This window comes from Pteropus vampyrus, unplaced genomic scaffold (genome assembly GCF_000151845.1).
Source record: "Pteropus vampyrus isolate Shadow unplaced genomic scaffold, Pvam_2.0 Scaffold75, whole genome shotgun sequence".
Taxonomy (NCBI): Eukaryota; Metazoa; Chordata; class Mammalia; order Chiroptera; family Pteropodidae; genus Pteropus; species Pteropus vampyrus.
This window is the reverse complement of record NW_011888856.1, coordinates 635,000-646,654: the sequence shown is the minus strand read 5'-3', so window position 1 is coordinate 646,654 and position 11,655 is coordinate 635,000. Positions and strand designations below refer to the sequence as shown.

At 45.2% G+C, this 11,655-nt stretch overlaps 1 protein-coding gene across 1 annotated transcript in view; it reads right to left on the bottom strand.

Moving 5' to 3' along the window:
- Positions 1 to 10,185: 10,185 nt before the first annotated feature.
- The window catches only part of PPP1R17 (protein phosphatase 1 regulatory subunit 17), a 17,745-nt gene continuing 16,275 nt past the window's right edge, over positions 10,186 to 11,655 (bottom strand). Inside the window, 1 exon segment of the mRNA XM_011362465.2 lies at positions 10,186 to 10,271. Within this exon segment, the coding sequence (XP_011360767.2) occupies positions 10,186 to 10,271 (86 nt within the window).

The following is an 11,655-nucleotide window of genomic DNA, read 5'->3' as shown; positions in this document are numbered from 1 at the left end:
AAGGAATGCAAACTCATACATGGAAAAAGGGAAAGATACCAGAGGGGACAAACAAACAACAAACAAACAGGCTCCGGGCTGGGAAACTTACGCAGCGGCAACAAAGCTAATGGACCAGGCAGAACATGGTTTAAAAATAGGCATATAAATACGCTCGGAAGGAAAGAGAGGCTCTCTGCAGCATAAGGCGGAACAAGCAGTTATCATAGGATTTGTGTCAGAAAAATATCATAGTTGTCCCAGAGAACGCAGGAGATGACTTGAAGAGCAGAACGGATAGAGGCAAAAAGCAAACTGGTGAACTAAAAGGCCAGGAATTCTTTCAGAGGATATAAGAAAAGGAAGAAGAGATGAGAACACATCGCACCTTGACAGATAGAAGACACCTGTCAGTATCTCCATCATAGGAGCCCCAGAAGGAGAGAGACAAATAAATGCAGGGGATAAGACTTTGAAAAAAAGACCGGTTGAGACGTTTTCCTGGTTTAAGGGACACTGGCCCATCTCATGCGCTCCCCTTTGCCTTCTGCGTGCCGCGCACGCAGGCTTACTGTGCGTTCCTCTGAGAAGCCGTGATGCTTCCTAGGAGTTGAACTCACGCTCCTCCCATTACCTGGAACCGCTCTTTTCTCCCACCTCTCTCGATTCTTCGCTGGTGAACTCTCACGGATTCGTCAGCTCTCAGACTTCCTGACTGCCCCTCCACCCGCAAAACTAGGTCAGGCCCCCTTGTAACAAACTCCCCGAGCCCTGGGATAGTCAGTATAATCGCATTTAAATATTTAATGGCATTGTTTCCCATTCGCTACCTGTTCTACCGGTAGACTCTAAATTCCCTGTGGGCGAGGTTTTTATTTACCTTTTCGCCATTGTATCTTGCGTGTGTGTCTAGTCCTGTGTTCCATGAAGATCTGTCGAGTGAATGTGACTATTCGATTTTGCACCAGGAGAAGAACACAGAACGCTGAGCCAAAGACCGTAAAAGCCGTCAGGCTGACGAGACCGCGGGTTCGGGACTGACATGTGGAAAGCGCAGTGTGGACAAGGTGCTGATAATGGCAGCTGGAGGTGTGAGGACAGGACCGTGCAGCGGGGCTGGAGAGAAAGGGAGGTAGCTAAGCCCACAGAGGGTGAGGCCTTAGCACCCTGCCGGGGATGGGAAATCCAAGGGTGAGAGCTGAGAGAGGGAAGAGAGGCAGATGCGAAAGTCATCCGCGAGAAGAGCCCTGGCCAGCAGAGAGGCACAGCACCTTCAGGGCTGTTTGCTGCAGATGTGACCAGGGTTCGAATCCCAGGCGTTATGCTTGTGTGATCCTTGGGCATTTGCCTTTTCTGATATTTTTCGTGCTTTTTAACCTCTGTGAGTGGGATCGCTGTGAGGGTGAAATGAGAGAGTATCTGGCCCAGGGTAGCTGATATTCAGACACTACCGCCTCCCTCCATCCCCTCCCCCTTTAATTTAGCCTTCTCTGCGCAACCATGGATGTGGCTGGGCATTTAGCCTGGCTCTCTCCAGACCAAAAGCATCTCAGCAGGTGTGTGTCTATGGGTTGGAGTCTCCTGACTCGAGCTTTTCCAAGCATCGCTGGAAATCTCTCAAATTCCATTATTGTGGCGATTAACCTCTGGCATTTAACATGAAGTTTCTAAACCCTACTATCTCTGCCGCATGAGGATGCTCAGATATCTTCCAACTTAAAAATCCCTTGCTTCTGTATCAACAGACTGCTTGGATGGTTGATTCTAGTTCCAACCACCGTCTCCCAAATTAGACACCTTGACTTTCTGTATTCCTGTAGCCACTACCTGTATTGTGGATATTTAAAATTAAGCCACTCGAAATTAAATACAATTAAATATCGGGTCCCTCGGTCTCACTAGTCACATTTCGAGCACCTAAGAGTCACGGTGTAGCTTGTGCCTAGCATACCAAGTAGCACGGATCTAGAACCTTTTCATCGTTGTGGGGAGTTGTATTCGTCAGCGCTGTTCCAAATAATTGAGTCATTTCCTCATTTAAGCACCGTGATAAAGAAGCTTTGTTGGTGAGAGCCAATTGTCTCTGAATGGTGAACGTAATCTCTACTCTAGAATTCTCTTTTTGTTGATCTATTCTCTTACTACCCCCGATCGGGGTCCAACTTGCAATGAAATGAATTTCGGAATGTGCTGCCCTTTGCATTGCATCCTTGACCTTGGTGGGAAAAAAACATTTTGGGTTGAGATTTATATGCGTACGCTCCTACACGAATATGAGCGTACGACTGTGGATTTGGTTATGGAAACTGTGTCTTTAAACCTCTTATAACAAATCAAGAATACTCTTTCTTTTCCCCTCTCTCTTTAAAATGAGTATCTGTGGCTGATAGGAATTTTAGTGCAGAGGCAGTGACTGGTAAAATCATTGATTTTCTGTAACTCCGCTACATCTGAAGTAATGCTTTAAAGTACTAAAAAGTATAAATATTTGTACTGTTGGCAAGTAAGTGCGTGTAGCTCCTTCACCAAATACCCAAGTGGAGAAAAAAAAAAAAATGAAAGCTTCGTCTCTGTTTTGGGTCGTTAGAGCAAAGCTCTAGGAGGGGATTTATAACTACACAGTTACAAATTATGAATGTGCATTTGTTCAAGAATTACACCCTGTTGATTTGCTATTTAGTTTCTTTATTGCTGGCTTTTTGCTTCGCTCTATAGGAGAGCGACTGCAGATTTGGCTGCTGCTCAGACTATGGAATCGCCAGGGACATTATTCCTATTCAGAAATGCATGGGGTATATGAGAGACAGAGCTCGCAAACGTGTATATTAAAACCCATACATTATCCGCACAATGAAAACCCTCATCCCACTCGACACGGGAGGCCTGGGGATGAGTGCGAACCGAGGACTCTCACGTTGGGGGCGGCGGAAGGATGCTTGGCCTCCCGAATTGCCTAGTTCCTGCTTTCAGACCCTGCTCAGCAAAGTCCTAGGGTCTCCTTAGAGGCCACCAAAGGAGAGGACGGGGGAGGATGGAAGAAGGAGGAAATGTGAGGCTTCCCCACTTAGCACCTCAGTTTCTATGTATTCTATATAGTAGACTTCCCAGTATGATTTCCTTCCAACAAAAGACAACCCCAGACACTTGACAGTGAAGGCGTGACGTTTTCCTATGGGACTACGAAGCTTAGGGAAGCGCAGGACTGGCCACAGTGCTTATTTTCTTCCTCAGTAGAAGCCTTGAGCGGTGGTCTTGACCAGTGTGTCTCAAGCCTGACGCACACTGATGCTCAGTGCGATGGCCCCTTTCAATGAATGTGCGAGATTCATTTTTGTTCCAACTACTGTCTGTCAGATGGCGCGCAGAGTCACGTGGTCATGCAGTGGGATAGGGAAGGAAGACCGACATGTGGCCGGAGAGAGGATGGAGGGATCACGTTACGAGGGAAGGAGGAAAAGCTGTTTCTCGGAACACGTAAGAACTCATCACCAAGAAGTTATAATAGCCTTGACCATGGCAGTAAAGAGTTGTATCAGTCATTCAGCATTGAAGACAACCTCGCCAGCACTACAAGAACTGTGGGAAGACTTCTTTTTTAAAAATCCCCAAATGAGTACTCTTGTCTTATTAATGTTCACCTTTTAATTCTATCAGTCATGCTGCTAAAAAATCTGGTCAGGGAAAATGTGTGGAGAACGTGATATTTGAGAAGAAACGGGTGCTCAGACCTGCTCAGGCTCATAGCCGCTCCTGTCCCTTCTCGGCACAGGCAGCCAATTGTCTCTTGGACCCTAAGGAGCAGATTTTCCAGGAAGTTAATAAAGCTTAAAATTTAGGGCCCCTCCTGAATGCTGGGGGTGACTGGGAGCCACAGAGTGAGTTTTCAAGGAGGAGAGAGAATGCCAGGCTGCCATCAGGACATATTTCTAGCAAGTGGCTAAAGAAATTGCAGAAGGAAAGTACGCAGATATTCAAGATTCCAAAACCCCTATCTACCAGTGGGCTCAACCTCTCCCCGCCCCACATCCTGCCTACCTCCGAGTTTCACACACTTTCTTCAGACCTTGTCTCTCCGCCTGCATCACTGCTGCTGTTTGGCAGCACCAAGCTGGTAACCGAGGGTGAGCTCGGTCTTAGGCTATAGTTCCAGGACCCCTGGAGAGGTCATGGCCTTGACTCTACTTACCCTAGAGGGTGTTTCAGGCACTCTTCCCATCAGGGGACCCCAGCACCCGTGACAAGCCCATTGGAGCTCTCCTGGGTGCCCAGCAACGGTGAGCAGTTGAAGTAGGTTGTATACAGTGGTCACTCCTCCACTCAGTTGCCAGGATCACAACACCAAGGTGGGCACTTGGTCCTTAGCCGTACAAAGCCATAGAAGGATCAGGACTTTTTATAATGGGAGGTCCCAGCAAAACTCAAGGCAAATGTGAATTCTTCCAAGACCCAGGCACAAGTGAGGATGGGCTCTCAGAGTCCTTGATACCACATGACAAGCTGACTCACCTAGAAGTCACCTGGAACAGCAGCGATAATTTGGGCCGTGAAGAGACTCAGCCAGAACTTTCCCTATTTACGTCAGCTTGTTAAGGTGTTTGTTGTGCAAAGGGGCTCATATTCTCAGGACTTGAGACGAGAACCAGTGGATGGACTAAAACTCTCCGGGCCCAAGGTCAAGGCTATTGGAAGGTATGTCTACCAGCTCACGGCATCCCAGCCAAAGCTATGAGCCATGAAGTCAAAAAACAAAGAGGATCCTTCTATGATTAGAAAACAAACAAACAAACAAACAAAACACATACTGAGGAACCTAATTTCTATTGTAATAATAATATTACATGTGAATAAGAAATTATTTCCACAAATGGCTGTAATTGAAATTATAATATTTTTACATGGTCGAACTGATATTTTAGGTTTTCTCTTGACATTTTTTTAGTTTTCAAAAGTCAATGACAATTGACATTTTCTCCTCATACTGCGTAACCACTAGGGTGAGCAAACACGTGATAATGCAGCATCTTACAAAGCAGAAGCCTTAGATGCTGGGGTGCAGCTACCCTTCTCAATACCTCACGCTGAAGCTCCCCAACTCCAGCATCTGTGAGGTCCTCACCTTCACCGACTACGACACTCCTAAGCCAGGACACTCACACCCTCAGGTCACTGGATAGCTGCTCCTGCTTCTCTCTGACTCCCATAGACTCCTCAGGGGAGGAGGACTGGATAACAAGAAATTCCATTCTTGGTGAAGTGGGCTGCTGACTGAGAGAAGCCCCTGGCACTATGGGGAAGACCCGGGGTCCAGGAAGCAGACCAGCTTGCTGGGGCTGATGTGTGCATGTGGCTCGGTGGTGAATACCTGGTCTACTGCAGGAGTTAGTAACCTGCGTTCCTCCACTTAGGCAGGTGGCATAGCAACCTTGCACTATCAGGCTTGGCTTCTTACAAAGTTTATTCACTGACTGACTGACTGACTGACTGACTGAATCACTCACTCACTCACTCACTCACTCACTCATGTTTCTGCCTCATTACATGATACTGAACTCTATGCCAGGTATAGGGAATAAGTAATGCAAAACCAGACACAATCCCTGTATTCGTGGGCCTCACGCAACAGCAAAGAGACAGCCGTTAATCAGTGTCACAAACGATCATGAAAAGCAAGAAGGACTGTGGAAGAAAAGGCATGGCGGTCAGAGAACATGCAAGTTCTCTAACCCGGCCTGGCGAAGAGGTGAGAGTCTTCTCGGAGAAGTGGCATTTTCCTGAGCTGTGAAGAATGAGCCAGATGCACTGGGCATCGTGGGGCCAGGGGCAGGGGTGTGGGTGGGAGGGAAGGGAAAGGAGTGTCCTTGGCAGTGGCGGGAAGGCCACTGTGGAAGGCTGAACGCTGCACAGGAGGCCAGTGTCACGGTCAACGCTCCACAGAGGATGGAGGAGTGAGCTGGCCCAGGCTTGAGATCTTTGCTTTTATTGTAAGCAGTGAGAAGACATTGAGGAGGAGTCCGACATGGTCAGATTTGTGGGTTGAAAAATGTCATTCAGCCGCAAAGTAAAGAATGGATGATGGGGGGATGGAGTGGAGTGGGAAGACAAAAATAACCTGATCCCTCCCCAAAAACATAGGGTCTGCTAGAAATGATTAAGGTGTCAAGAAGTTGAACATATGTATTTATGTACTTACTCGTTCAAAAACAATCTCCACAGAGAGGGCAGAGAAAAGTCACTAAGAGGAACCACTTATATAATTCAGTCCCTCCTAGATCACTGGAAAACCTCCCTCTTTAACCTTCTCTCTCCTCTGGACCCTGCTTATGTGGGGGAGTTTTGAAGCAGTTCTATACTATACGAACAGCACTGGGCTAGGAGTTCGGGGATGTGAGTTTCTGTCTTGGCTTCCCATCCGAGTCAATTTCTCTGGTAATTTAGCTTCTTACGATTGCTTTTGAGTATCAGATGAGATGATAGAAGAAAAACGTTGATCAAATGCCAAGGCTCAGAGCACGCTTTTCCTTTCAAGGAAGGACATTAGAATTTTAAATACAGCTTATGCATGACTTAGTTGATCAACATTAAAGTATATATTGCTCTTCTGGAGTTCTAACGCATAGTTATGAGAACATGAGAATTCGAAGTTTACTGCTTTCATCCAACACTCACAGTTCACATCTGGCATCCGATGGAGTGACATCGGTTAGGAGGAGCACAACTGTCTTCCATTTTCTGTCTCTTTTTCTCAGCAAGTGTCCTGGAAGCGGACGCATCTCACCTTGCAGGAAGGACCTGCTACTGTAGGTAGGAAGTACCCAGCCCTTTCTTTTTGAGAAAGGTCAGCGATATCTTGGATTTTCTGGGACAGAGTTGATTTAAAATAGTAGATTGTTTTCCCCCAAAATATATTTATCTGTGCAGAATCTTCTGCCCTGATTCAGGGGGTCAGAAACTATGGTCGTTAGGGTGTTCTGAACCTCTGTAGAGATGATAAGCCAGTTCAAAGGCAAGTGTACATCCAGGAGACCAGGAGGAGGGTATTGGCAGTTCCTCCATTAAGTTCATTCATTCATTCATTCATTCATTCAGTGCCTTGGGGAGTTTTCTGAGCAACAGTTTCACAACTTACAAATTACAAGTGGCGAGGGAGCCTCATTTACACAAGATGACAGAGATTCTGCATAATCCATCATGTGACTAGTCTCCTATTCTCAGCTAGGAAAAAATAATTGCTTGACTAATTTATTTTCATAACTGCATGCTACCTCACTCAGTCTTTGTTTTAAGAAACCACCTTGGACAACACAGGTTGCGGAGAGGGGAGAAAACACTTAATTGTGTTTAAAGGGAAACACTACTTGAGTCCTTTATGGTTCTGTCCTGATCCTTCGATGCCAGCTTCTCCAAGTGACAATTAAGCATTAGAAGTTGGCTGTGTGATCTCAGGCAGCAGCTTTTAAAGAGGCTCTGGATTTAAGAAAGGGGCCAGTCCTGTGTGTAGCTTTTGAAAGAGAGCTGAGAGTCTCATGTGTAGTGTCTTCTCATCTCCGGTAGCCTGGGGTTGGGGTAGATGGCTTCGGAATGAACAAATGGCCAACTGGTCCCCCAGTTCTATTGGAGCGCCTTTAATTTGGGCCTTCTTTCTGAATGGGGTACCATGTAATGTTTTTATTTTCTTAATACGACTATTATTTGATTAGAGGGAAGTCATTCACAATGTATGGAGCACTATTTTAATTGGAATGTAATCGTCATTATTAAACATCTAGTTTACCTGCCCAGAAAAGGGTCACGTGCATCAAGGGAAGTGAGGGAGATTCAGCTTCCATCCAGATCACCCCAGTTGTATCCAGGGCTGGTTAGGGGTTCCGAGTGCTCACAGATGGTGAGGGGCAAAACCCCTCACCATCTGTGAGCACTCGTTTGAGGCTGAAGACCATTTTCCCAGAAAGAAGAGGGCTGTTCTTTAGTTAAGTCAGCAGAAGTGATGGGGTCTCCTTGCTTTTGAGAGATGCTGTGAATAAAGTCCACATGATTGCTACCCATTTAATACCCAGGCGATATGGATTTGGCACCAGAAAAGGCACAGTTTACCCTCTGAAGGTATCTTACAATTATCCTGTTACAGATGGGTGGGGCTTTGCCATTCATTATCTCATTTGATTCTCAAACTATAAAGACCAAGCAGGGATTATTATTCTCATTTTCAAGATCAAAACAACAGACTCAGAGGCTTTTGTCTCTACAACGGCTGGTCTACTTTCCACCCCACCCTGGGAAGTCAGAAATGATGTGTGTGGTGGTGGTGGTGGGTGCACTTTTTTGAGCCTCTTGTGAGTTTACTGAGCACATCATGAGGGCATGGCTGCGAGAGTGCCTTGTGCTTGTCCTGCAAATCTGTATTTTCTTAGTAAGAAACCCTTGGTAAAAAAATTGCTTCTGGTAGTGATAAAGTCCTATCATCCACATATATGTAAATGCTCTTGGCTTCTTAGACTTTATGGTGGACTGTTTCACCACTTATACCTCAACCAACGGCCTGGCCACAGTCTTATTCCCTTCTTCCCAAAGCTGTGATTGGGGCCATCAGTGGGAGCACTGGGATCAGAGAGGGGAGAGGTCGTTAGGGACACAAAGTGTAGGTAGGTCTTCACCAGGGGCTCTGAACTCAAAGGTGAAGCCCGTGGGTACCTGTTGCCAGGCATGGCACATGGCAAGTGGAGAACACATGTTCCTTCTAAAGGGCCCCGGACACTCAGGGCCATGCTTTTAGTCAGGCCTAGGGTTGCCAGATCTTGCAGTGTTTTTCCAAGAGAATCTGCAAATTAAGAATTTTATGTAAATTCTCCTTAGTAGCTTGTTAAATAGAAACAGCTTATTCAAACATTTTTAAACCTCTGTGGATCAAAAACAAATCAACCAACCAATCCTGAGTCTCTTTTGCAACTTCTTCTCTTTGTAATTATAAGTCCATAGAGTATTTTTAGGAGGAATGCAGCAGGACACTGAGATATGGTGAGAAGCATCTTTGTTACCAGCAGGGTCCTGCATCTTCTCCACAGTTGTGAGAAGGACAGAAAGACAGAAGATATCACCAAACAGTTGGAGACAGGGCTTATGCAGAACTTCCAGGTGATCACTTTTAGTCAAGATCTGTTCAAATATCCAGCTTTCTACCGTTGAACAATAAACTTGGCCTTTCCCCATGTCTATCACTTGGTGGATGAGGCCCTTGTGCAAAGCTTTCCTACCGTACCCATTGACTGCAGACTGGGGCAGGAATTCTGTACAGACTCTCGCTCACTCGCTAACACCACATCTTTCTCTCCCCTCTAGGAAAGCATATTGAGGTCTAAATAAATGAGAATGCTAAAAATATAGAAATGGCCTTCCACTGACCTTAATTAACTTTTTAAAAGCAAATTCATCACAAATATTGGCAGTTTACCTACTATCATTAGTAATGGTTCACTTGTGATACACCTTACAAATTTCAGGACGACATGGTTAAGAGATGCTTTTAAAAATAAAGAAAATAGAATATATTGCGAAGCTTCTCAGACTTCTCAGCACTGTCTTCCTCCAGTATTTTCAGCCAAGGCATGACTGGCTGGGTTGAGTCCCCCAGCTCGTCTAGTCTCCTTTAGAGTATCACTTACAAGGATCTTAAGAATGTCACCAGAGACACATGGACTCTTGAGAAAGGAGGAAAGAAATAAAAGACCTTGCTCTCCAAAGCAACCACAGAGTTAGAACTCATGCAGCCTCACCTCCCTAACTGGCAACAGGGAGCTGCCACTCAAACTGGTGTTTGGATGTCAAGTCCCGCCCCGCAGCATAAACCAAGAAGTTAAGGATCTCTGTGTTCTTCGCGTTCTTTGCTCCATGAATTGACTCCGAAGATGCAGAAGCTAAACGCTCGAGCTTTCCCTGTTATCTCCTAATTTAGAATGATGATCTGCTTCCTGTTCCCTGCATTAGAAAATGAAAATTCAGGAGGTGGTAATAGAAACAAACCAGATTCAAGAAAGAAGAGAGGGGCAAGTTGGTGGCTGGCAGTCTGATAGAGCGTGTCTTCCGGGGAAAAGGTGTCCGGACCTTAAAGGCAGACTATGACAAAATGAGAGCAGAAACAAGTCTATTGTTTTTTCTAGGTCACCACAGGGAACCAATTTAACCTATTTACAAGTGGTCTCTGGGGAAATATCTTTAAATAGCTATCTTGTCACCATCACCATCCTTTTCGTCATCTTCCATGATCACTTTGGGTTTCTCCTCCCTGAGCAGTGTCACACCTGCAAAACAAGACACAAATCTGCAATTAAGCGCTTCTAATTAAAATACTAGCCCTTCAGCATTGACACGATGCACAGGAACATGGCAACCCAGAAACCTTTTTGTGTCTGCAAAACTAACAGAGAGAGAGCGGGAGAGCTGGGTGGCCTTATTTGGCCTTCCCAGAGGAGCTGTGGCTCAATGAGGACGACACTCTGGTTACCAGGGGACTCTCGACCAGGGAGTCAGAGGAGACCTTCACCCTCTTCTCTACATTCTGTATTTATGCTTGCAGCTCTGCAGGATGGAAAACACGTGAATTTTGGATTCTAAATGTTTTGGATTTCTCATTCTGCCAGTCAATCTGTGTTGAGACAGTTAACACCTTCATACCTAAATTATCTCATGTGTTAAACTGGGGCACTAATACTTATACAAAGGTTATTCTGACAATTAAATAAGAAGTATATAATGATGCTTAGCACTGTGCCACACCTGCGAGCAACTAAAAGTCAGTTTTTCCCTTTCTTTCACAATTTTCTAGGTTATTTTCCTTTTGTAAAGAACTGGTAAGCCTCATGAAGTCAAACTTCAACAGATTTTGCTAACATCTGGAGAAAATATTGAGCTGAGGCTCTGAACACACCATTTCTAAATGCCAGTACTGGGAGCTAAAGTTTACATACTTTAGAGCACAGTGAGAAAATAAGGAATGTGTACTGAGTTTTTCATACAGTTAGACGGCTACAATTTTAAAAAGTTGTTCTGTTATTTCAAGATGATTCTTTGTCTTCTACGGGAATTAAAATCTCCTTTCTTTTATGAAATTTCAGGAATGTTAAATGGTTGCTTTTTCAGCATCCTACTAGGCGAAATTCAAAGCTTCTCTTCCTATGTTGGGCTCCACGATATTTTGTTTTTAAAAGTTTACTGGTTCGTGAAATTCAGAAGCCTAAGCTCAATTTTCTGGACTGATCAGCCCAGAAGAGGCCATCCGAGATCTGGGTGGTCCTGCTTATGCTGTGAATTGGGAAGTAGGGTCATTTCAATAAAAAGACCAAGGAAGCTGTGATTCAAGATCAGTCCTTTGTGACATCTGTCATCTCACGCCAGCCAGCCAGTTTTGCCTCCTGCCGCCGCCCTGCACCGCCCCCAAGCTCTCATAATTAGAGATCTCTCAGTCCATAAAGCATTTCGTAAAGATCTGAACTTAAGGGAAGAGAGCTGTGTACCACAAGAGGCCTCTCTACAACCCTGGGATCCACTCAACAGCAGCAAATTCATAAAAACTATGTGTTAATCTTGATGGCTATTCATTTGATTCAGTTGCTAGTTTGTTCACATGGGTTCTTTAACCAATTAGCTGATATTTATTGCAGGAGAAAACAATTTTGAGAGTCTAGC